The sequence below is a fragment of the Phodopus roborovskii genome, unplaced genomic scaffold (assembly GCF_943737965.1).
Source record: "Phodopus roborovskii unplaced genomic scaffold, PHOROB, whole genome shotgun sequence".
Lineage (NCBI taxonomy): Eukaryota > Metazoa > Chordata > Mammalia > Rodentia > Cricetidae > Phodopus > Phodopus roborovskii.
The window spans coordinates 14,399,972-14,425,804 of NW_026125489.1; the positions used below are offsets into that span (position 1 = coordinate 14,399,972).

At 50.0% G+C, this 25,833-nt stretch overlaps 8 protein-coding genes across 8 annotated transcripts; all 8 read left to right on the top strand.

Moving 5' to 3' along the window:
- The first annotated feature begins 800 nt into the window (after positions 1-800).
- Positions 801-1,700, top strand: LOC127215797 (double homeobox protein 4C-like). Its single transcript, XM_051176291.1, has one exon. The coding sequence runs from the start codon at positions 801-803 to the stop codon at positions 1,698-1,700; it is 900 nt and encodes a 299-aa protein (XP_051032248.1).
- Positions 1,701-3,618: 1,918 nt separating this feature from the next.
- LOC127215798 (double homeobox protein 4C-like) lies at positions 3,619-4,518 on the top strand. The gene has a single exon (XM_051176292.1). It carries the CDS (start codon positions 3,619-3,621, stop codon positions 4,516-4,518), a length of 900 nt encoding a protein of 299 aa, XP_051032249.1.
- A 1,916-nt stretch (positions 4,519-6,434) lies between these two features.
- LOC127215799 (double homeobox protein 4C-like) lies at positions 6,435-7,335 on the top strand. Its single transcript, XM_051176293.1, has 2 exons — positions 6,435-6,953; positions 7,036-7,335. The coding sequence occupies exons 1-2, from the start codon at positions 6,435-6,437 to the stop codon at positions 7,333-7,335; spliced, it is 819 nt and encodes a 272-aa protein (XP_051032250.1).
- A 1,915-nt stretch (positions 7,336-9,250) lies between these two features.
- On the top strand, positions 9,251-10,150 carry LOC127215800 (double homeobox protein 4C-like). The gene has a single exon (XM_051176294.1). It carries the CDS (start codon positions 9,251-9,253, stop codon positions 10,148-10,150), a length of 900 nt encoding a protein of 299 aa, XP_051032251.1.
- Positions 10,151-12,065: 1,915 nt separating this feature from the next.
- On the top strand, positions 12,066-12,966 carry LOC127215801 (double homeobox protein 4C-like). Its single transcript, XM_051176295.1, is given in 2 exon segments — positions 12,066-12,398; positions 12,400-12,966. Coding segments are annotated over 2 exon segments (900 nt in total).
- A 1,915-nt stretch (positions 12,967-14,881) lies between these two features.
- On the top strand, positions 14,882-15,782 carry LOC127215802 (double homeobox protein 4C-like). The gene is made up of 2 exons (XM_051176296.1): positions 14,882-15,400; positions 15,483-15,782. The coding sequence occupies exons 1-2, from the start codon at positions 14,882-14,884 to the stop codon at positions 15,780-15,782; spliced, it is 819 nt and encodes a 272-aa protein (XP_051032253.1).
- A 1,914-nt stretch (positions 15,783-17,696) lies between these two features.
- On the top strand, positions 17,697-18,596 carry LOC127215803 (double homeobox protein 4C-like). Its single transcript, XM_051176297.1, has one exon. It carries the CDS (start codon positions 17,697-17,699, stop codon positions 18,594-18,596), a length of 900 nt encoding a protein of 299 aa, XP_051032254.1.
- Positions 18,597-20,510: 1,914 nt separating this feature from the next.
- LOC127215805 (double homeobox protein 1-like) lies at positions 20,511-21,348 on the top strand. The gene is given in 2 exon segments (XM_051176298.1): positions 20,511-20,917; positions 20,919-21,348. Coding segments are annotated over 2 exon segments (837 nt in total).
- The last annotated feature ends 4,485 nt before the right edge of the window (positions 21,349-25,833 follow it).

A 25,833-nucleotide genomic window follows, 5' to 3' on the forward strand; every position in this document is an offset into this window, starting at 1 on the left:
GTGATTCTTTTGTTTGTCTGTGTGTTTGCTTGTTGTTAGCCTTTTGTGGCAGTTTTTTTTTTTTTTTTTTTTTTTCTGTGTATCATATCTGCCCTGTCCTGGATGTCACTTTGTAGAAGAGGCCTGGCCAGGAACACTTGGAGCTCTGCGGCCTAGTCTTCTTCTGCAGACTGTGATTAAGTGTGCAGGAGACCACCACGAATCTCACGGCCATTCTTCTTGCATCTGGAAAATGAGCAATGGGTAACCACTCTCTCCCTGCCAGCCACCTGCTCGCCACCTTATATGGAGGTACCTCACTTGCACCACAAGAGGTGTTTTCTATCTCCCAACCCTGAAGTTGTTCTTACTGGGGATTCTGATGTCCAGCCTAAGGGTGCCATGCTGTAGCATGGGAACATGCTAGTAGTCTACGGCCTCCGGATTCCTCCCTCAGCTGGTCAAGCTTATTTGAGGTGCGCTGGTCCTTCCTCACTTTCCCTATTCTACCTGGGGAACTGCCGGTGGCGCCAGGCATGCACGGCTCCTGGCTTCTGGTCTATCTGGCTGCCTGCATGCCTCAAGTCTCTGCTCAAGGATGCAAGCTCAGCAGCAGTGGGGGGCTTGACTTGGCTGCTCTCCAAGCCGAGCCCGCAGGGCTGTGGGCGGAGCCAAGAGCCGGAGTGTATATATATTTTGATTTGCCAGGAGTACTGGAGGCTGGCAAAGGGCCTTGATACCTCCTCGTGGAGAGGTGGTCTTGTGGAGACTTGCAAGAGCAAGAACAGGGAGGTCCTGGGAAGGCGTCCTTCCTGGTCTGGATGGCAGGAGTCAGCAGTGTGGGGAACAGTCCCGTGGCCCGGGAATCCCGGGCATCCCGGCGCAGAAAGATCATCTGGAATGGTATGCAGAAAGAGGCCCTCGTGAGAGCTTTCGCCAAGAGCCCTTACCCAAGCTTCAGGGCCAGGGAGCAACTGGCCAGGGAAATCGGCTTGCCAGAGTCGAGGGTCCGGGTGTGGTTTCAGAACCGCCGAAGTCGCACAGGGCTGGTGAGGCAAGGCCCGAAGCCCTCGACAGCCCTAAGTGTCGCAGAGCCCCTGCAGCCTCACGAAGAGTCCGGTGCCAGGCTGCAAGGTAGAAGAAGCAACCCGTCGGGACGCAGAAGGCTTCGCACTCGACTCAGCTCCACACAGTTGATCATCTTAAGACAAGCTTTTGAGAGGCAGCCCTACCCGGGCTTTGCTGTCAGGGAGGAGCTCGCCCAAAGGACCGGTTTGCCTGAAGACACCATCCACATATGGTTTCAGAACAGAAGAGCACGCCACCGAGCTGCTGGCAAGGCCAGAGTTCCAGGTCAAGACTCCCCTTCCTGCCCTCCTCGCAATGCACCACTGCCTGCCAGGGAGACTCAGCTTACCCAGGACAGCTTGTTGCCACGGTCTGCTGCACGAGATGACGGCACACGGGATTTGACTCTCACCTGCCCACCAACCTCCTCCGGAATCTCCTGGACAGCAGCGCCACAGCCCTCCTCTCCAGCAGACCGGCCAGAGGCACGTGAAGTTGCAAGGCTCTCTCCTGATCCCATGCTGGCAGGAAAACAAACTGACCAAGAGGCGAGGGACACTCTGGATCTCTTTGACCCATGGGAGCAGATTCAGCCAAGCCTCGAGGGCCCTCTTGACGAAGAAGAATACCAGGCTCTCCTGGATCAGCTCTGAAGCACACACAACAAGGCTTCATTTTCTCATCGGGGACGGCGCTCTTGGCCAGACACGAAAGCCTTTACACGCAACCCCACACAAAGGACACCATGGACCTCCCAATCTCCTGGGCCGGGAGCCCATGGACAGGGAACACCTGGCTACAAACAACCCAACAATTCAACCTGGACTTAGAAGCTGGGGAGGAGATGGCCTGCCCACGAGACCCAGAACTAGAAAATTTGCCTGGCAGGAGGCAATTGTCCCGGAGACTGCTGCGAAATTTTTCCAGGGGAAGTCAGGGACAGACCTCAACAAGGCAGCAGACTTAGGAAAACCCTGGACAGGCTCCTCAGACAAGATACTGCCTGAAGTGCATCCCAGCATGACTCTGAGGGCAACACCTCAGCTCTACACTCTGTGGGCCACGATGGAACACACCGGCCAAAGGAGCCTTTGTTCTCTGCTAACTTTGTCGGCCCTGGAGTTGTGAAGCAGGGAAGGAGGAAAATGCCACTAGAGGATGGCCACTGCCAGCAATAGATGGAGCACCTGAGGGATGGGGGAAGACTGGGGATGGAGAAAATAGCGCTCTGCTAGCTAGATTCAGTGCCCTGGACACACTTGATCCTATTCTGAATGTGAAGTCGAATAAATCTGAATGAACAAACACAAAGAGACATAACTTGAAAAATGGACTCAATCAATGTGTGTTCCATGTGAAATACTTTAATTTTCTTCCCTTCTCTATTACTAATTTTTCTTAAATCCTTTCCTTTTTTGTTTATTCTTTTATCTCTCTCTCTCTCTATTTTTTTTTTTTTAATTTTTGGTTTAGATTTTTGGTTTTGTTTTGTTTTTTTCTTTTTGTTTTCCCTTTTTTTGTAGAGGTTGGATCTTCTTGATCATTCCTCTTTAAAAATATTTTTTTTCACACACAAAACCCAAATACACTGCCTTTACTTTTGTCCAACATACACACACACACACACACACACACAGGATCAGTGACAATCATAAGCCTTCTGCCCCACCCCAAACACAAACACACACAGGTGAAAGCACTTGAGTACCAGCTGGAAAATCCTCTTGTTGATTTGACACTCTCAAGACCAATGAAATCTCTGCTTTCTCAGTGATTCTTTTGTTTGTCTGTGTGTTTGCTTGTTGTTAGCCTTTTGTGGCAGTTTTTTTTTTTTTTTTTTTTTTTTCTGTGTATCATATCTGCCCTGTCCTGGATGTCACTTTGTAGAAGAGGCCTGGCCAGGAACACTTGGAGCTCTGCGGCCTAGTCTTCTTCTGCAGACTGTGATTAAGTGTGCAGGAGACCACCACGAATCTCACGGCCATTCTTCTTGCATCTGGAAAATGAGCAGTGGGTAACCACTCTCTCCCTGCCAGCCACCTGCTCGCCACCTTATATGGAGGTACCTCACTTGCACCACAAGAGGTGTTTTCTATCTCCCAACCCTGAAGTTGTTCTTACTGGGGATTCTGATGTCCAGCCTAAGGGTGCCATGCTGTAGCATGGGAACATGCTAGTAGTCTACGGCCTCCGGATTCCTCCCTCAGCTGGTCAAGCTTATTTGAGGTGCGCTGGTCCTTCCTCACTTTCCCTATTCTACCTGGGGAACTGCCGGTGGCGCCAGGCATGCACGGCTCCTGGCTTCTGGTCTATCTGGCTGCCTGCATGCCTCAAGTCTCTGCTCAAGGATGCAAGCTCAGCAGCAGTGGGGGGCTTGACTTGGCTGCTCTCCAAGCCGAGCCCGCAGGGCTGTGGGCGGAGCCAAGAGCCGGAGTGTATATATATTTTGATTTGCCAGGAGTACTGGAGGCTGGCAAAGGGCCTTGATACCTCCTCGTGGAGAGGTGGTCTTGTGGAGACTTGCAAGAGCAAGAACAGGGAGGTCCTGGGAAGGCGTCCTTCCTGGTCTGGATGGCAGGAGTCAGCAGTGTGGGGAACAGTCCCGTGGCCCGGGAATCCCGGGCATCCCGGCGCAGAAAGATCATCTGGAATGGTATGCAGAAAGAGGCCCTCGTGAGAGCTTTCGCCAAGAGCCCTTACCCAAGCTTCAGGGCCAGGGAGCAACTGGCCAGGGAAATCGGCTTGCCAGAGTCGCGGGTCCGGGTGTGGTTTCAGAACCGCCGAAGTCGCACAGGGCTGGTGAGGCAAGGCCCGAAGCCCTCGACAGCCCTAAGTGTCGCAGAGCCCCTGCAGCCTCACGAAGAGTCCGGTGCCAGGCTGAAAGGTAGAAGAAGCAACCCGTCGGGACGCAGAAGGCTTCGCACTCGACTCAGCTCCACACAGTTGATCATCTTAAGACAAGCTTTTGAGAGGCAGCCCTACCCGGGCTTTGCTGTCAGGGAGGAGCTCGCCCAAAGGACCGGTTTGCCTGAAGACACCATCCACATATGGTTTCAGAACAGAAGAGCACGCCACCGAGCTGCTGGCAAGGCCAGAGTTCCAGGTCAAGACTCCCCTTCCTGCCCTCCTCGCAATGCACCACTGCCTGCCAGGGAGACTCAGCTTACCCAGGACAGCTTGTTGCCACGGTCTGCTGCACGAGATGACGGCACACGGGATTTGACTCTCACCTGCCCACCAACCTCCTCCGGAATCTCCTGGACAGCAGCGCCACAGCCCTCCTCTCCAGCAGACCGGCCAGAGGCACGTGCAGTTGCAAGGCTCTCTCCTGATCCCATGCTGGCAGGAAAACAAACTGACCAAGAGGCGAGGGACACTCTGGATCTCTATGACCCGTGGGAGCAGATTCAGCCAAGCCTCGAGGGCCCTCTTGACGAAGAAGAATACCAGGCTCTCCTGGATCAGCTCTGAAGCACACACAACAAGGCTTCATTTTCTCATCGGGGACGGCGCTCTTGGCCAGACACGAAAGCCTTTACACGCAACCCCACACAAAGGACACCATGGACCTCCCAATCTCCTGGGCCGGGAGCCCATGGACAGGGAACACCTGGCTACAAACAACCCAACAATTCAACCTGGACTTAGAAGCTGGGAGGAGATGGCCTGCCCACGAGACCCAGAACTAGAAAATTTGCCTGGCAGGAGGCAATTGTCCCGGAGACTGCTGCGAAATTTTTCCAGGGGAAGTCAGGGACAGACCTCAACAAGGCAGCAGACTTAGGAAAACCCTGGACAGGCTCCTCAGACAAGATACTGCCTGAAGTGCATCCCAGCATGACTCTGAGGGCAACACCTCAGCTCTACACTCTGTGGGCCACGATGGAACACACCGGCCAAAGGAGCCTTTGTTCTCTGCTAACTTTGTCGGCCCTGGAGTTGTGAAGCAGGGAAGGAGGAAAATGCCACTAGAGGATGGCCACTGCCAGCAATAGATGGAGCACCTGAGGGATGGGGGAAGACTGGGGATGGAGAAAATAGCGCTCTGCTAGCTAGATTCAGTGCCCTGGACACACTTGATCCTATTCTGAATGTGAAGTCGAATAAATCTGAATGAACAAACACAAAGAGACATAACTTGAAAAATGGACTCAATCAATGTGTGTTCCATGTGAAATACTTTAATTTTCTTCCCTTCTCTATTACTAATTTTTCTTAAATCCTTTCCTTTTTTGTTTATTCTTTTATCTCTCTCTCTCTCTATTTTTTTTTTTTTTTAATTTTTGGTTTAGATTTTTGGTTTTGTTTTGTTTTTTTCTTTTGTTTTCCCTTTTTTTGTAGAGGTTGGATCTTCTTGATCATTCCTCTTTAAAAATATTTTTTTCACACACAAAACCCAAATACACTGCCTTTACTTTTGTCCAACATACACACACACACACACACACACACAGGATCAGTGACAATCATAAGCCTTCTGCCCCACCCCAAACACAAACACACACAGGTGAAAGCACTTGAGTACCAGCTGGAAAATCCTCTTGTTGATTTGACACTCTCAAGACCAATGAAATCTCTGCTTTCTCAGTGATTCTTTTGTTTGTCTGTGTGTTTGCTTGTTGTTAGCCTTTTGTGGCAGTTTTTTTTTTTTTTTTTTTTTTTTCTGTGTATCATATCTGCCCTGTCCTGGATGTCACTTTGTAGAAGAGGCCTGGCCAGGAACACTTGGAGCTCTGCGGCCTAGTCTTCTTCTGCAGACTGTGATTAAGTGTGCAGGAGACCACCACGAATCTCACGGCCATTCTTCTTGCATCTGGAAAATGAGCAGTGGGTAACCACTCTCTCCCTGCCAGCCACCTGCTCGCCACCTTATATGGAGGTACCTCACTTGCACCACAAGAGGTGTTTTCTATCTCCCAACCCTGAAGTTGTTCTTACTGGGGATTCTGATGTCCAGCCTAAGGGTGCCATGCTGTAGCATGGGAACATGCTAGTAGTCTACGGCCTCCGGATTCCTCCCTCAGCTGGTCAAGCTTATTTGAGGTGCGCTGGTCCTTCCTCACTTTCCCTATTCTACCTGGGGAACTGCCGGTGGCGCCAGGCATGCACGGCTCCTGGCTTCTGGTCTATCTGGCTGCCTGCATGCCTCAAGTCTCTGCTCAAGGATGCAAGCTCAGCAGCAGTGGGGGCTTGACTTGGCTGCTCTCCAAGCCGAGCCCGCAGGGCTGTGGGCGGAGCCAAGAGCCGGAGTGTATATATATTTTGATTTGCCAGGAGTACTGGAGGCTGGCAAAGGGCCTTGATACCTCCTCGTGGAGAGGTGGTCTTGTGGAGACTTGCAAGAGCAAGAACAGGGAGGTCCTGGGAAGGCGTCCTTCCTGGTCTGGATGGCAGGAGTCAGCAGTGTGGGGAACAGTCCCGTGGCCCGGGAATCCCGGGCATCCCGGCGCAGAAAGATCATCTGGAATGGTATGCAGAAAGAGGCCCTCGTGAGAGCTTTCGCCAAGAGCCCTTACCCAAGCTTCAGGGCCAGGGAGCAACTGGCCAGGGAAATCGGCTTGCCAGAGTCGAGGGTCCGGGTGTGGTTTCAGAACCGCCGAAGTCGCACAGGGCTGGTGAGGCAAGGCCCGAAGCCCTCGACAGCCCTAAGTGTCGCAGAGCCCCTGCAGCCTCACGAAGAGTCCGGTGCCAGGCTGCAAGGTAGAAGAAGCAACCCGTCGGGACGCAGAAGGCTTCGCACTCGACTCAGCTCCACACAGTTGATCATCTTAAGACAAGCTTTTGAGAGGCAGCCCTACCCGGGCTTTGCTGTCAGGGAGGAGCTCGCCCAAAGGACCGGTTTGCCTGAAGACACCATCCACATATGGTTTCAGAACAGAAGAGCACGCCACCGAGCTGCTGGCAAGGCCAGAGTTCCAGGTCAAGACTCCCCTTCCTGCCCTCCCTCGCAATGCACCACTGCCTGCCAGGGAGACTCAGCTTACCCAGGACAGCTTGTTGCCACGGTCTGCTGCACGAGATGACGGCACACGGGATTTGACTCTCACCTGCCCACCAACCTCCTCCGGAATCTCCTGGACAGCAGCGCCACAGCCCTCCTCTCCAGCAGACCGGCCAGAGGCACGTGAAGTTGCAAGGCTCTCTCCTGATCCCATGCTGGCAGGAAAACAAACTGACCAAGAGGCGAGGGACACTCTGGATCTCTTTGACCCATGGGAGCAGATTCAGCCAAGCCTCGAGGGCCCTCTTGACGAAGAAGAATACCAGGCTCTCCTGGATCAGCTCTGAAGCACACACAACAAGGCTTCATTTTCTCATCGGGGACGGCGCTCTTGGCCAGACACGAAAGCCTTTACACGCAACCCCACACAAAGGACACCATGGACCTCCCAATCTCCTGGGCCGGGAGCCCATGGACAGGGAACACCTGGCTACAAACAACCCAACAATTCAACCTGGACTTAGAAGCTGGGAGGAGATGGCCTGCCCACGAGACCCAGAACTAGAAAATTTGCCTGGCAGGAGGCAATTGTCCCGGAGACTGCTGCGAAATTTTTCCAGGGGAAGTCAGGGACAGACCTCAACAAGGCAGCAGACTTAGGAAAACCCTGGACAGGCTCCTCAGACAAGATACTGCCTGAAGTGCATCCCAGCATGACTCTGAGGGCAACACCTCAGCTCTACACTCTGTGGGCCACGATGGAACACACCGGCCAAAGGAGCCTTTGTTCTCTGCTAACTTTGTCGGCCCTGGAGTTGTGAAGCAGGGAAGGAGGAAAATGCCACTAGAGGATGGCCACTGCCAGCAATAGATGGAGCACCTGAGGGATGGGGGAAGACTGGGGATGGAGAAAATAGCGCTCTGCTAGCTAGATTCAGTGCCCTGGACACACTTGATCCTATTCTGAATGTGAAGTCGAATAAATCTGAATGAACAAACACAAAGAGACATAACTTGAAAAATGGACTCGATCAATGTGTGTTCCATGTGAAATACTTTAATTTTCTTCCCTTCTCTATTACTAATTTTTCTTAAATCCTTTCCTTTTTTGTTTATTCTTTTATCTCTCTCTCTCTCTATTTTTTTTTTTTTAATTTTTGGTTTAGATTTTTGGTTTTGTTTTGTTTTTTTCTTTTGTTTTCCCTTTTTTTGTAGAGGTTGGATCTTCTTGATCATTCCTCTTTAAAAATATTTTTTTCACACACAAAACCCAAATACACTGCCTTTACTTTTGTCCAACATACACACACACACACACACACACACAGGATCAGTGACAATCATAAGCCTTCTGCCCCACCCCAAACACAAACACACACAGGTGAAAGCACTTGAGTACCAGCTGGAAAATCCTCTTGTTGATTTGACACTCTCAAGACCAATGAAATCTCTGCTTTCTCAGTGATTCTTTTGTTTGTCTGTGTGTTTGCTTGTTGTTAGCCTTTGTGGCAGTTTTTTTTTTTTTTTTTTTTTTTTTTCTGTGTATCATATCTGCCCTGTCCTGGATGTCACTTTGTAGAAGAGGCCTGGCCAGGAACACTTGGAGCTCTGCGGCCTAGTCTTCTTCTGCAGACTGTGATTAAGTGTGCAGGAGACCACCACGAATCTCACGGCCATTCTTCTTGCATCTGGAAAATGAGCAGTGGGTAACCACTCTCTCCCTGCCAGCCACCTGCTCGCCACCTTATATGGAGGTACCTCACTTGCACCACAAGAGGTGTTTTCTATCTCCCAACCCTGAAGTTGTTCTTACTGGGGATTCTGATGTCCAGCCTAAGGGTGCCATGCTGTAGCATGGGAACATGCTAGTAGTCTACGGCCTCCGGATTCCTCCCTCAGCTGGTCAAGCTTATTTGAGGTGCGCTGGTCCTTCCTCACTTTCCCTATTCTACCTGGGGAACTGCCGGTGGCGCCAGGCATGCACGGCTCCTGGCTTCTGGTCTATCTGGCTGCCTGCATGCCTCAAGTCTCTGCTCAAGGATGCAAGCTCAGCAGCAGTGGGGGCTTGACTTGGCTGCTCTCCAAGCCGAGCCCGCAGGGCTGTGGGCGGAGCCAAGAGCCGGAGTGTATATATATTTTGATTTGCCAGGAGTACTGGAGGCTGGCAAAGGGCCTTGATACCTCCTCGTGGAGAGGTGGTCTTGTGGAGACTTGCAAGAGCAAGAACAGGGAGGTCCTGGGAAGGCGTCCTTCCTGGTCTGGATGGCAGGAGTCAGCAGTGTGGGGAACAGTCCCGTGGCCCGGGAATCCCGGGCATCCCGGCGCAGAAAGATCATCTGGAATGGTATGCAGAAAGAGGCCCTCGTGAGAGCTTTCGCCAAGAGCCCTTACCCAAGCTTCAGGGCCAGGGAGCAACTGGCCAGGGAAATCGGCTTGCCAGAGTCGCGGGTCCGGGTGTGGTTTCAGAACCGCCGAAGTCGCACAGGGCTGGTGAGGCAAGGCCCGAAGCCCTCGACAGCCCTAAGTGTCGCAGAGCCCCTGCAGCCTCACGAAGAGTCCGGTGCCAGGCTGAAAGGTAGAAGAAGCAACCCGTCGGGACGCAGAAGGCTTCGCACTCGACTCAGCTCCACACAGTTGATCATCTTAAGACAAGCTTTTGAGAGGCAGCCCTACCCGGGCTTTGCTGTCAGGGAGGAGCTCGCCCAAAGGACCGGTTTGCCTGAAGACACCATCCACATATGGTTTCAGAACAGAAGAGCACGCCACCGAGCTGCTGGCAAGGCCAGAGTTCCAGGTCAAGACTCCCCTTCCTGCCCTCCTCGCAATGCACCACTGCCTGCCAGGGAGACTCAGCTTACCCAGGACAGCTTGTTGCCACGGTCTGCTGCACGAGATGACGGCACACGGGATTTGACTCTCACCTGCCCACCAACCTCCTCCGGAATCTCCTGGACAGCAGCGCCACAGCCCTCCTCTCCAGCAGACCGGCCAGAGGCACGTGCAGTTGCAAGGCTCTCTCCTGATCCCATGCTGGCAGGAAAACAAACTGACCAAGAGGCGAGGGACACTCTGGATCTCTATGACCCGTGGGAGCAGATTCAGCCAAGCCTCGAGGGCCCTCTTGACGAAGAAGAATACCAGGCTCTCCTGGATCAGCTCTGAAGCACACACAACAAGGCTTCATTTTCTCATCGGGGACGGCGCTCTTGGCCAGACACGAAAGCCTTTACACGCAACCCCACACAAAGGACACCATGGACCTCCCAATCTCCTGGGCCGGGAGCCCATGGACAGGGAACACCTGGCTACAAACAACCCAACAATTCAACCTGGACTTAGAAGCTGGGAGGAGATGGCCTGCCCACGAGACCCAGAACTAGAAAATTTGCCTGGCAGGAGGCAATTGTCCCGGAGACTGCTGCGAAATTTTTCCAGGGGAAGTCAGGGACAGACCTCAACAAGGCAGCAGACTTAGGAAAACCCTGGACAGGCTCCTCAGACAAGATACTGCCTGAAGTGCATCCCAGCATGACTCTGAGGGCAACACCTCAGCTCTACACTCTGTGGGCCACGATGGAACACACCGGCCAAAGGAGCCTTTGTTCTCTGCTAACTTTGTCGGCCCTGGAGTTGTGAAGCAGGGAAGGAGGAAAATGCCACTAGAGGATGGCCACTGCCAGCAATAGATGGAGCACCTGAGGGATGGGGGAAGACTGGGGATGGAGAAAATAGCGCTCTGCTAGCTAGATTCAGTGCCCTGGACACACTTGATCCTATTCTGAATGTGAAGTCGAATAAATCTGAATGAACAAACACAAAGAGACATAACTTGAAAAATGGACTCAATCAATGTGTGTTCCATGTGAAATACTTTAATTTTCTTCCCTTCTCTATTACTAATTTTTCTTAAATCCTTTCCTTTTTTGTTTATTCTTTTATCTCTCTCTCTCTCTATTTTTTTTTTTTTTTAATTTTTGGTTTAGATTTTTGGTTTTGTTTTGTTTTTTTCTTTTGTTTTCCCTTTTTTTGTAGAGGTTGGATCTTCTTGATCATTCCTCTTTAAAAATATTTTTTTCACACACAAAACCCAAATACACTGCCTTTACTTTTGTCCAACATACACACACACACACACACACACACAGGATCAGTGACAATCATAAGCCTTCTGCCCCACCCCAAACACAAACACACACAGGTGAAAGCACTTGAGTACCAGCTGGAAAATCCTCTTGTTGATTTGACACTCTCAAGACCAATGAAATCTCTGCTTTCTCAGTGATTCTTTTGTTTGTCTGTGTGTTTGCTTGTTGTTAGCCTTTTGTGGCAGTTTTTTTTTTTTTTTTTTTTTTTCTGTGTATCATATCTGCCCTGTCCTGGATGTCACTTTGTAGAAGAGGCCTGGCCAGGAACACTTGGAGCTCTGCGGCCTAGTCTTCTTCTGCAGACTGTGATTAAGTGTGCAGGAGACCACCACGAATCTCACGGCCATTCTTCTTGCATCTGGAAAATGAGCAGTGGGTAACCACTCTCTCCCTGCCAGCCACCTGCTCGCCACCTTATATGGAGGTACCTCACTTGCACCACAAGAGGTGTTTTCTATCTCCCAACCCTGAAGTTGTTCTTACTGGGGATTCTGATGTCCAGCCTAAGGGTGCCATGCTGTAGCATGGGAACATGCTAGTAGTCTACGGCCTCCGGATTCCTCCCTCAGCTGGTCAAGCTTATTTGAGGTGCGCTGGTCCTTCCTCACTTTCCCTATTCTACCTGGGGAACTGCCGGTGGCGCCAGGCATGCACGGCTCCTGGCTTCTGGTCTATCTGGCTGCCTGCATGCCTCAAGTCTCTGCTCAAGGATGCAAGCTCAGCAGCAGTGGGGGCTTGACTTGGCTGCTCTCCAAGCCGAGCCCGCAGGGCTGTGGGCGGAGCCAAGAGCCGGAGTGTATATATATTTTGATTTGCCAGGAGTACTGGAGGCTGGCAAAGGGCCTTGATACCTCCTCGTGGAGAGGTGGTCTTGTGGAGACTTGCAAGAGCAAGAACAGGGAGGTCCTGGGAAGGCGTCCTTCCTGGTCTGGATGGCAGGAGTCAGCAGTGTGGGGAACAGTCCCGTGGCCCGGGAATCCCGGGCATCCCGGCGCAGAAAGATCATCTGGAATGGTATGCAGAAAGAGGCCCTCGTGAGAGCTTTCGCCAAGAGCCCTTACCCAAGCTTCAGGGCCAGGGAGCAACTGGCCAGGGAAATCGGCTTGCCAGAGTCGAGGGTCCGGGTGTGGTTTCAGAACCGCCGAAGTCGCACAGGGCTGGTGAGGCAAGGCCCGAAGCCCTCGACAGCCCTAAGTGTCGCAGAGCCCCTGCAGCCTCACGAAGAGTCCGGTGCCAGGCTGCAAGGTAGAAGAAGCAACCCGTCGGGGACGCAGAAGGCTTCGCACTCGACTCAGCTCCACACAGTTGATCATCTTAAGACAAGCTTTTGAGAGGCAGCCCTACCCGGGCTTTGCTGTCAGGGAGGAGCTCGCCCAAAGGACCGGTTTGCCTGAAGACACCATCCACATATGGTTTCAGAACAGAAGAGCACGCCACCGAGCTGCTGGCAAGGCCAGAGTTCCAGGTCAAGACTCCCCTTCCTGCCCTCCTCGCAATGCACCACTGCCTGCCAGGGAGACTCAGCTTACCCAGGACAGCTTGTTGCCACGGTCTGCTGCACGAGATGACGGCACACGGGATTTGACTCTCACCTGCCCACCAACCTCCTCCGGAATCTCCTGGACAGCAGCGCCACAGCCCTCCTCTCCAGCAGACCGGCCAGAGGCACGTGAAGTTGCAAGGCTCTCTCCTGATCCCATGCTGGCAGGAAAACAAACTGACCAAGAGGCGAGGGACACTCTGGATCTCTTTGACCCATGGGAGCAGATTCAGCCAAGCCTCGAGGGCCCTCTTGACGAAGAAGAATACCAGGCTCTCCTGGATCAGCTCTGAAGCACACACAACAAGGCTTCATTTTCTCATCGGGGACGGCGCTCTTGGCCAGACACGAAAGCCTTTACACGCAACCCCACACAAAGGACACCATGGACCTCCCAATCTCCTGGGCCGGGAGCCCATGGACAGGGAACACCTGGCTACAAACAACCCAACAATTCAACCTGGACTTAGAAGCTGGGAGGAGATGGCCTGCCCACGAGACCCAGAACTAGAAAATTTGCCTGGCAGGAGGCAATTGTCCCGGAGACTGCTGCGAAATTTTTCCAGGGGAAGTCAGGGACAGACCTCAACAAGGCAGCAGACTTAGGAAAACCCTGGACAGGCTCCTCGGACAAGATACTGCCTGAAGTGCATCCCAGCATGACTCTGAGGGCAACACCTCAGCTCTACACTCTGTGGGCCACGATGGAACACACCGGCCAAAGGAGCCTTTGTTCTCTGCTAACTTTGTCGGCCCTGGAGTTGTGAAGCAGGGAAGGAGGAAAATGCCACTAGAGGATGGCCACTGCCAGCAATAGATGGAGCACCTGAGGGATGGGGGAAGACTGGGGATGGAGAAAATAGCGCTCTGCTAGCTAGATTCAGTGCCCTGGACACACTTGATCCTATTCTGAATGTGAAGTCGAATAAATCTGAATGAACAAACACAAAGAGACATAACTTGAAAAATGGACTCGATCAATGTGTGTTCCATGTGAAATACTTTAATTTTCTTCCCTTCTCTATTACTAATTTTTCTTAAATCCTTTCCTTTTTTGTTTATTCTTTTATCTCTCTCTCTCTCTATTTTTTTTTTTTTAATTTTTGGTTTAGATTTTTGGTTTTGTTTTGTTTTTTTCTTTTGTTTTCCCTTTTTTTGTAGAGGTTGGATCTTCTTGATCATTCCTCTTTAAAAATATTTTTTTCACACACAAAACCCAAATACACTGCCTTTACTTTTGTCCAACATACACACACACACACACACACACACACACAGGATCAGTGACAATCATAAGCCTTCTGCCCCACCCCAAACACAAACACACACAGGTGAAAGCACTTGAGTACCAGCTGGAAAATCCTCTTGTTGATTTGACACTCTCAAGACCAATGAAATCTCTGCTTTCTCAGTGATTCTTTTGTTTGTCTGTGTGTTTGCTTGTTGTTAGCCTTTTGTGGCAGTTTTTTTTTTTTTTTTTTTTTCTGTGTATCATATCTGCCCTGTCCTGGATGTCACTTTGTAGAAGAGGCCTGGCCAGGAACACTTGGAGCTCTGCGGCCTAGTCTTCTTCTGCAGACTGTGATTAAGTGTGCAGGAGACCACCACGAATCTCACGGCCATTCTTCTTGCATCTGGAAAATGAGCAATGGGTAACCACTCTCTCCCTGCCAGCCACCTGCTCGCCACCTTATATGGAGGTACCTCACTTGCACCACAAGAGGTGTTTTCTATCTCCCAACCCTGAAGTTGTTCTTACTGGGGATTCTGATGTCCAGCCTAAGGGTGCCATGCTGTAGCATGGGAACATGCTAGTAGTCTACGGCCTCCGGATTCCTCCCTCAGCTGGTCAAGCTTATTTGAGGTGCGCTGGTCCTTCCTCACTTTCCCTATTCTACCTGGGGAACTGCCGGTGGCGCCAGGCATGCACGGCTCCTGGCTTCTGGTCTATCTGGCTGCCTGCATGCCTCAAGTCTCTACTCAAGGATGCAAGCTCAGCAGCAGTGGGGGCTTGACTTGGCTGCTCTCCAAGCCGAGCCCGCAGGGCTGTGGGCGGAGCCAAGAGCCGGAGTGTATATATATTTTGATTTGCCAGGAGTACTGGAGGCTGGCAAAGGGCCTTGATACCTCCTCGTGGAGAGGTGGTCTTGTGGAGACTTGCAAGAGCAAGAACAGGGAGGTCCTGGGAAGGCGTCCTTCCTGGTCTGGATGGCAGGAGTCAGCAGTGTGGGGAACAGTCCCGTGGCCCGGGAATCCCGGGCATCCCGGCGTAGAAAGATCATCTGGAATGGTATGCAGAAAGAGGCCCTCGTGAGAGCTTTCGCCAAGAGCCCTTACCCAAGCTTCAGGGCCAGGGAGCAACTGGCCAGGGAAATCGGCTTGCCAGAGTCGAGGGTCCGGGTGTGGTTTCAGAACCGCCGAAGTCGCACAGGGCTGGTGAGGCAAGGCCCGAAGCCCTCGACAGCCCTAAGTGTCGCAGAGCCCCTGCAGCCTCACGAAGAGTCCGGTGCCAGGCTGCAAGGTAGAAGAAGCAACCCGTCGGGACGCAGAAGGCTTCGCACTCGACTCAGCTCCACACAGTTGATCATCTTAAGACAAGCTTTTGAGAGGCAGCCCTACCCGGGCTTTGCTGTCAGGGAGGAGCTCGCCCAAAGGACCGGTTTGCCTGAAGACACCATCCACATATGGTTTCAGAACAGAAGAGCACGCCACCGAGCTGCTGGCAAGGCCAGAGTTCCAGGTCAAGACTCCCCCTTCCTGCCCTCCTCGCAATGCACCACTGCCTGCCAGGGAGACTCAGCTTACCCAGGACAGCTTGTTGCCACGGTCTGCTGCACGAGATGACGGCACACGGGATTTGACTCTCACCTGCCCACCAACCTCCTCCGGAATCTCCTGGACAGCAGCGCCACAGCCCTCCTCTCCAGCAGACCGGCCAGAGGCACGTGAAGTTGCAAGGCTCTCTCCTGATCCCATGCTGGCAGGAAAACAAACTGACCAAGAGGCGAGGGACACTCTGGATCTCTTTGACCCATGGGAGCAGATTCAGCCAAGCCTCGAGGGCCCTCTTGACGAAGAAGAATACCAGGCTCTCCTGGATCAGCTCTGAAGCACACACAACAAGGCTTCATTTTCTCATCGGGGACGGCGCTCTTGGCCAGACACGAAAGCCTTTACACGCAACCCCACACAAAGGACACCATGGACCTCCCAATCTCCTGGGCCGGGAGCCCATGGACAGGGAACACCTGGCTACAAACAACCCAATAATTCAACCTGGACTTAGAAGCTGGGAGGAGATGGCCTGCCCACGAGACCCAGAACTAGAAAATTTGCCTGGCAGGAGGCAATTGTCCCGGAGACTGCTGCGAAATTTTTCCAGGGGAAGTCAGGGACAGACCTCAACAAGGCAGCAGACTTAGGAAAACCCTGGACAGGCTCCTCGGACAAGATACTGCCTGAAGTGCATCCCAGCATGACTCTGAGGGCAACACCTCAGCTCTACACTCTGTGGGCCACGATGGAACACACCGGCCAAAGGAGCCTTTGTTCTCTGCTAACTTTGTCGGCCCTGGAGTTGTGAAGCAGGGAAGGAGGAAAATGCCACTAGAGGATGGCCACTGCCAGCAATAGATGGAGCACCTGAGGGATGGGGGAAGACTGGGGATGGAGAAAATAGCGCTCTGCTAGCTAGATTCAGTGCCCTGGACACACTTGATCCTATTCTGAATGTGAAGTCGAATAAATCTGAATGAACAAACACAAAGAGACATAACTTGAAAAATGGACTCGATCAATGTGTGTTCCATGTGAAATACTTTAATTTTCTTCCCTTCTCTATTACTAATTTTTCTTAAATCCTTTCCTTTTTTGTTTATTCTTTTATCTCTCTCTCTCTATTTTTTTTTTTTTTAATTTTTGGTTTAGATTTTTGGTTTTGTTTTGTTTTTTTCTTTTGTTTTCCCTTTTTTTGTAGAGGTTGGATCTTCTTGATCATTCCTCTTTAAAAATATTTTTTTCACACACAAAACCCAAATACACTGCCTTTACTTTTGTCCAACATACACACACACACACACACACACACACAGGATCAGTGACAATCATAAGCCTTCTGCCCCACCCCAAACACAAACACACACAGGTGAAAGCACTTGAGTACCAGCTGGAAAATCCTCTTGTTGATTTGACACTCTCAAGACCAATGAAATCTCTGCTTTCTCAGTGATTCTTTTGTTTGTCTGTGTGTTTGCTTGTTGTTAGCCTTTTGTTGCAGTTTTTTTTTTTTTTTTTTTTTTTCTGTGTATCATATCTGCCCTGTCCTGGATGTCACTTTGTAGAAGAGGCCTGGCCAGGAACACTTGGAGCTCTGCGGCCTAGTCTTCTTCTGCAGACTGTGATTAAGTGTGCAGGAGACCACCACGAATCTCACGGCCATTCTTCTTGCATCTGGAAAATGAGCAGTGGGTAACCACTCTCTCCCTGCCAGCCACCTGCTCGCCACCTTATATGGAGGTACCTCACTTGCACCACAAGAGGTGTTTTCTATCTCCCAACCCTGAAGTTGTTCTTACTGGGGATTCTGATGTCCAGCCTAAGGGTGCCATGCTGTAGCATGGGAACATGCTAGTAGTCTACGGCCTCCGGATTCCTCCCTCAGCTGGTCAAGCTTATTTGAGGTGCGCTGGTCCTTCCTCACTTTCCCTATTCTACCTGGGGAACTGCCGGTGGCGCCAGGCATGCACGGCTCCTGGCTTCTGGTCTATCTGGCTGCCTGCATGCCTCAAGTCTCTGCTCAAGTATGCAAGCTCAGCAGCAGTGGGGGCTTGACTTGGCTGCTCTCCAAGCCGAGCCCGCAGGGCTGTGGGCGGAGCCAAGAGCCGGAGTGTATATATATTTTGATTTGCCAGGAGTACTGGAGGCTGGCAAAGGGCCTTGATACCTCCTCGTGGAGAGGTGGTCTTGTGGAGACTTGCAAGAGCAAGAACAGGGAGGTCCTGGGAAGGCGTCCTTCCTGGTCTGGATGGCAGGAGTCAGCAGTGTGGGGAACAGTCCCGTGGCCCGGGAATCCCGGGCATCCCGGCGCAGAAAGATCATCTGGAATGGTATGCAGAAAGAGGCCCTCGTGAGAGCTTTCGCCAAGAGCCCTTACCCAAGCTTCAGGGCCAGGGAGCAACTGGCCAGGGAAATCGGCTTGCCAGAGTCGAGGGTCCGGGTGTGGTTTCAGAACCGCCGAAGTCGCACAGGGCTGGTGAGGCAAGGCCCGAAGCCCTCGACAGCCCTAAGTGTCGCAGAGCCCCTGCAGCCTCACGAAGAGTCCGGTGCCAGGCTGCAAGGTAGAAGAAGCAACCCGTCGGGACGCAGAAGGCTTCGCACTCGACTCAGCTCCACACAGTTGATCATCTTAAGACAAGCTTTTGAGAGGCAGCCCTACCCGGGCTTTGCTGTCAGGGAGGAGCTCGCCCAAAGGACCGGTTTGCCTGAAGACACCATCCACATATGGTTTCAGAACAGAAGAGCACGCCACCGAGCTGCTGGCAAGGCCAGAGTTCCAGGTCAAGACTCCCCTTCCTGCCCTCCTCGCAATGCACCACTGCCTGCCAGGGAGACTCAGCTTACCCAGGACAGCTTGTTGCCACGGTCTGCTGCACGAGATGACGGCACACGGGATTTGACTCTCACCTGCCCACCAACCTCCTCCGGAATCTCCTGGACAGCAGCGCCACAGCCCTCCTCTCCAGCAGACCGTCCAGAGGCACGTGAAGTTGCAAGGCTCTCTCCTGATCCCATGCTGGCAGGAAAACAAACTGACCAAGAGGCGAGGGACACTCTGGATCTCTTTGACCCATGGGAGCAGATTCAGCCAAGCCTCGAGGGCCCTCTTGACGAAGAAGAATACCAGGCTCTCCTGGATCAGCTCTGAAGCACACACAACAAGGCTTCATTTTCTCATCGGGGACGGTGCTCTTGGCCAGACACGAAAGCCTTTACATGCAACCCCACACAAAGGACACCATGGACCTCCCAATCTCCTGGGCCGGGAGCCCATGGACAGGGAACACCTGGCTACAAACAACCCAACAATTCAACCTGGACTTAGAAGCTGGGAGGAGATGGCCTGCCCACGAGACCCAGAACTAGAAAATTTGCCTGGCAGGAGGCAATTGTCCCGGAGACTGCTGCGAAATTTTTCCAGGGGAAGTCAGGGACAGACCTCAACAAGGCAGCAGACTTAGGAAAACCCTGGACAGGCTCCTCGGACAAGATACTGCCTGAAGTGCATCCCAGCATGACTCTGAGGGCAACACCTCAGCTCTACACTCTGTGGGCCACGATGGAACACACCGGCCAAAGGAGCCTTTGTTCTCTGCTAACTTTGTCGGCCCTGGAGTTGTGAAGCAGGGAAGGAGGAAAATGCCACTAGAGGATGGCCACTGCCAGCAATAGATGGAGCACCTGAGGGATGGGGGAAGACTGGGGATGGAGAAAATAGCGCTCTGCTAGCTAGATTCAGTGCCCTGGACACACTTGATCCTATTCTGAATGTGAAGTCGAATAAATCTGAATGAACAAACACAAAGAGACATAACTTGAAAAATGGACTCAATCAATGTGTGTTCCATGTGAAATACTTTAATTTTCTTCCCTTCTCTATTACTAATTTTTCTTAAATCCTTTCTTTTTTGTTTATTCTTTTATCTCTCTCTCTCTCTTTTTTTTTTTTTTTTAATTTTTGGTTTAGATTTTTGGTTTTGTTTTGTTTTTTTCTTTTGTTTTCCCTTTTTTTGTAGAGGTTGGATCTTCTTGATCATTCCTCTTTAAAAATATTTTTTTCACACACAAAACCCAAATACACTGCCTTTACTTTTGTCCAACATACACACACACACACACACACTCAAACACACACACAGGATCAGTGACAATCATAAGCCTTCTGCCCCACCCCAAACACAAACACACACAGGTGAAAGCACTTGAGTACCAGCTGGAAAATCCTCTTGTTGATTTGACACTCTCAAGACCAATGAAATCTCTGCTTTCTCAGTGATTCTTTTGTTTGTCTGTGTGTTTGCTTGTTGTTAGCCTTTTGTGGCAGTTTTTTTTTTTTTTTCTGTGTATCATATCTGCCCTGTCCTGGATGTCACTTTGTAGAAGAGGCCTGGCCAGGAACACATGGAGCTCTGCGGCCTAGTCTTCTTCTGCAGACTGTGATTAAGTGTGCAGGAGACCACCACGAATCTCACGGCCATTCTTCTTGCATCTGGAAAATGAGCAGTGGGTAACCACTCTCTCCCTGCCAGCCACCTGCTCGCCACCTTATATGGAGGTACCTCACTTGCACCACAAGAGGTGTTTTCTATCTCCCAACCCTGAAGTTGTTCTTAATGGGGATTCTGAGGTCCAGCCTAAGGGTGCCATGCTGTAGCATGGGAACATGCTAGTAGTCTACGGCCTCCGGATTCCTCCCTCAGCTGGTCAAGCTTATTTGAGGTGCGCTGGTCCTTCCTCACTTTCCCTATTCTACCTGGGGAACTGCCGGTGGCGCCAGGCATGGACGGCTCCTGGCTTCTGGTCTATCTGGCTGCCTGCATGCCTCAAGTCTCTACTCAAGGATGCAAGCTCAGCAGCAGTGGTGGCTTGACTTTGCTGCTCTCCAAGCCGAGCCCGCAGGGCTGTGGGCGGAGCCAAGAGCCGGAGTGTATATATATTTTGGATTGCCACGAGTACTGGAGGCTGGCAAAGGGCCTTGATACCTCCTCGTGGAGAGGTGGTCTTGTGGAGACTTGCAAGAGAAGAACAGGGAGGTCCTGGGAAGGCGTCCTTCCTTGTCAGGATGGCAGGAGTCAGCAGTGTGGGGAACAGTCCCGTGGCCCGGGAATCCCGGGCATCCCGGCGCAGAAAGATCATCTGGAATGGTATGCAGAAAGAGGCCCTCGTGAGAGCTTTCGCCAAGAGCCCTTACCCAAGCTTCAGGGCCAGGGAGCAACTGGCCAGGGAAATCGGCTTGCCAGAGTCGCGGGTCCGGGTGTGGTTTCAGAACCGCCGAAGTTGCACAGGGCTGGTGAGGCAAGGCCCGAAGCCCTCGACAGCCCTAAGTGTCGCAGAGCCCCTGCAGCCTCACGAAGAGTCCGGTGCCAGGCTGCAAGGTAGAAGAAGCAACCCGTCGGGATGCAGAAGGCTTTGCACTCGACTCAGCTCCACACAGTTGATCATCTTAAGACAAGCTTTTGAGAGGCAGCCCTACCCGGGAGGAGCTCGCCCAAAGGACCGGTTTGCCTGAAGACACCATCCACATATTGTTTCAGAACAGAAGAGCACGCCACCGAGCTGCTGGCAAGGCCAGAGTTCCAGGTCAAGACTCCCCTTCCTGCCCTCCTCGCAATGCACCACTGCCTGCCAGGGAGACTCAGCTTACCCAGGACAGCTTGTTGCCACGGTCTGCTGCACGAGATGACGGCACACGGGATTTGACTCTCACCTGCCCACCAACCTCCTCCCGAATCTCCTGGACAGCAGCGCCACAGCCCTCCTCTCCCGCAGACCGGCCAGAGGCACGTGAAGTTGCAAGGCTCTCTCCTGATCCCATGCTGGCAGGAAAACAAACTGACCAAGAGGCGAGGGACACTCTGGATCTCTTTGACCCATGGGAGCAGATTCAGCCAAGCCTCTAGGGCCCTCTTGACGAAGAAGAATACCAGGCTCTCCTGGATCAGCTCTGAAGCACACACAACAAGGCTTCATTTTCTCATCGGGGACGGCGCTCTTGGCCAGACACGAAAGCCTTTACACGCAACCCCACACAAAGGACACCATGGACCTCCCAATCTCCTGGGCCGGGAGCCCATGGACAGGGAACACCTGGCTACAAACAACCCAACAATTCAACCTGGACTTAGAAGCTGGGAGGAGATGGCCTGCCCACGAGACCCAGAACTAGAAAATTTGCCTGGCAGGAGGCAATTGTCCCGGAGACTGCTGCGAAATTTTTCCAGGGGAAGTCAGGGACAGACCTCAACAAGGCAGCAGACTTAGGAAAACCCTGGACAGGCTCCTCGGACAAGATACTGCCTGAAGTGCATCCCAGCATGACTCTGAGGGCAACACCTCAGCTCTACACTCTGTGGGCCACGATGGAACACACCGGCCAAAGGAGCCTTTGTTCTCTGCTAACTTTGTCGGCCCTGGAGTTGTGAAGCAGGGAAGGAGGAAAATGCCACTAGAGGATGGCCACTGCCAGCAATAGATGGAGCACCTGAGGGATGGGGGAAGACTGGGGATGGAGAAAATAGCGCTCTGCTAGCTAGATTCAGTGCCCTGGACACACTTGATCCTATTCTGAATGTGAAGTCGAATAAATCTGAATGAACAAACACAAAGAGACATAACTTGAAAAATGGACTCAATCAATGTGTGTTCCATGTGAAATACTTTAATTTTCTTCCCTTCTCTATTACTAATTTTTCTTAAATCCTTTCCTTTTTTGTTTATTCTTTTATCTCTCTCTCTGTCTCTTTTATTTTTGGTTTAGATTTTTGGTTTTGGTTTTTTTTTTTTTTTGTTGTTTTCCCTTTTTTTGTGGTGTTGGATATACTTGATCATTCCTCTTTAAAAATATTTATTTTTCACACAAAACCCAAATACACTCCCTTCACTTTTCCCCAACACACATACACACACACACACACACACAGGATCATTGACATTCATAAGTCTTCTTCCCCCCTCCAAACATAAACAAACACAGGTGCAAACACTTTAGTGCAAGCTGGCAAATCCTCTAATTGATTTGACTCTCTCAAGGCCAATGAAATCTCTGCTTTCTCAGTGATTCATTGTTTGTTTTTGTGTTTCTTTCTTTCTTTCTTTTTTTTTTTTTTTTTTTTTTTTTGGTCTTTGTGGCAGTTTTTTTTTTTTGTGTGTATCAGCCCTATTCTACATGTCATTTTGTAGAAGAGACCTGACCAGGAACACATGGAGCTCCTCGGCCTAGTCTTCTTCTGGAGTCTACCTTTAAGTGTGCAGTCGACCTCCAGGAAGTGCATGGTCGTTCTTCTTGCATCTGGAAAATGAGCACTCAGTAACTACTCTCTCTCTTCCTCCCACCTGCTTGCTACCTTATCTGGAGGTTCCTCACTTGCACCTCAAGAGGTCTTTTCCATCTTTCAACCCTGAAGGAGTTTACTCAAGGTTCTGACGTCCTGCCTAACTGTGCCATGCTGTAGGATGGGAACATGGTAGACAAGACTACGATCTCTGGATTTGTCTCTCAGCTCGTCACCCTTATTTAAGATGTGTTGGTCCTTCTTCCCTTTTCCTATTCTTCCTGGAAAACTGCAGGGTGGAGCTCATGCGAAGTAGAGGGGTCAGAGAATGGAAAGAGAAGGAGGAGAAAATGAGGGGGATGAAATGAAAATAGGTGCGACTTAGAAGATTGAGCCTGGATAGGAATAGAAGACAGGAAATACAGAGATAAAGAGACAGAGAGAGAGAGTGTGTGTGACAGAGAGAACATAAAAGTGGGAGCCAATATTGGTTTAAAGATAAAATTGAACACCAAGAAGGGTCTAGAGAACTACAAGACTGCTGCCAAAGAACAATTTGAGCTTCCTTGGAAAGCCTACCATAAATGCCCTTCTCACAGAGTGAGATCAACAACTAACTTATCCATGCATCCTTCAACTAATGTCTGTTTGAAACAGGAGCAAACTCCCATACATAAACACTGTGTCGAAGTAGAACCCAGATGCAGATGGAGAGGACAAGACCAGGCAGCAGAAACACATAGAAACAGCTTTCCTGAACAAGGAGGAGCTAAGGGGTCACAAGACTGATAGTTGGGAAGCCAGTTAGGGACTGACTCAGGCACCCCTGAATATGGACCTCAGCCAGAAGGACTGAGCATTCTAAGGTACCTCAGACAGTGGAGCAAGGGTGTATCCCTGGTGTATAAAAGGGCTTTGCAAACACATTCCCCGTGGAGGGATAATATCCTTAATCTAGAGACAAGAGAGAAACCCTAGTCCCTACTTCACATGACCTGTCAGATCTACATTTCCCCAACTGGATGGCTTTCCCCTACATATGGAATTGCGGTGGGGGATCGGAGGGGACGGTGTTCAGTGTGCATGTGAGAGGGTAGAAAGGGAAAAAGGGATGGAAGGAGTGAGGGAAGAAGGGACACAGGGAGGGAGGGATATGGAACTGGGATGGACATGTAAAATAATAAATTAAATAAAAAAATTCTTTGACTCTAAAATTTAAATTCAAGGACAAGTTGCTGGGGAAAAGGATTTCTATTTTTTTTTTTCCACAGAAAATGAAAAGATGTGGATTCCTTCCAGACTAATGTGGTTTGATCAAGCCAGATCACCTGAAACAGAGTACCAGGTGATCCTACATTCAAAACAGCCTTACATACTACAGCCAGGATTTCTTAAACTTCTTTGAATCCCTCATGACAGAGCCCCTTACCAGCAGGAAGTAGTTTGGAAAGAATAACGTCCAAATTCCAAATTGTTGTCTATAAATGTTTGTTTTTATTTAAATCGACTTGGTTATATAAAATAAATAATAAAATATTAAATTATATATTTATTTTAGAACAAGAACACAAATCATTTTACTGGTAGTCTTTTAAATAAGCATTGATATTTGCCTGCCTAATATCCTTGTGGTAAACAGGATCTATGTAATTGGCCCAAAAATAATGATGGACGCTATGCAAGAGAGTAAAATTTGTATTATGACCAGGTACAGGAATCCCTTACTATGGCATCAAGACAACCTTCAACAAATACTTTAGATTACATGCTAAAAATAAGAGATAAAATAAAGGTTTGTATAAATTTCTTAAGTTGCAAAAAGTGCAGGATGCTCTTCCACAGGACCTGAACTTAATTCCCAGCAACTACACATCAGCCTATTTCCATATAATTGAACTTCAAGGGCCTCTGATGGCTTATTCTGGCAATCTCAGTCATCATACATGCATGTGATACACAGAAATATGATGCTACTGATGCCAGAGTCATTGGATGTCTGCCAAAGGAAGCTGCTAACAATGAGAGATACAAGCTCCAGAGAGAGAAGTGCCTTGAAGTACCCCAAAATTAAGATGATGAGAACAAAACACTCTGTGCTGGTATAGGAGCCAGTCTTAACCACTGAGACACCATCACTCCAGCCACTGGAACCACAGAATTATTGGAAAATTGTAAAATGTATTTATATATATTTATGTTTGGAGCACTGGCAGTTTTTATTATTAATAATGCCAATTAAAACTTTACTTCGATTTTAATGTGTTTGATTAAACCTACATATACCCTTATATTTGTCTATACCCAGATGTTTTGGCACATACCTCTTCTAATTAAACAAACATGATTGTTTAACATTCCCCATCAATAAGAATGCATGTGTAAAACTACCATGTTTATGGAAATGGTAATAATCAATATATGAGCTACAATCTAGAATAGAATCAATTGGATATAACTTACTGAAAATATTAGTATTTAATTTGCCTTCTTTACAAAATGCTTTTCTGAAATTCTAATTGCGTTAAGCTTCTATCTGAGCAACAAAAGAATCACATAAGTAACAGCAGTTACTCAAGTATGAATGAGAAGAAATGACTACCATGAAAATTTCCAGATTCCCTTGAATTTCCACAGGTTCTAGTGCAAGCTAGAGGTTCATGTGCAGGCTATTGGGGACAAGAATACAAGTCTGATATCATCTTATTTCTACTTTCAAAACTGTAATTCGTGAAAATCTGCTCTTGGGGTAAGGTAAGAAGGAAAGACTTTCTGAGCCTAAACATTTCTCAAGTTCCAAGATATAAGTAAATGTCAGTGGATATTGAAAACCTGAAGGGCACACAAAGAAATCCAATAGCTCCAACCACTATTTTGATATGCCAACACTGACACCATAATAGTTGATCTCATAAATAAATTTTGACGTTGAAAAATAGACTTTAAGCTAAATAGGATTAAAATAAAGAACATCACCAACAATGTCTGGTTTATATGTACTATCTGGGCAACTAGCCAAGATCTCAATACAGTGGAGACTTTCTGTGAATCAGCCTTTGTGTGGAGCAAAACTTAATACTTAGTATCCCCATTACGATACCAACTTAATGTTTCAAT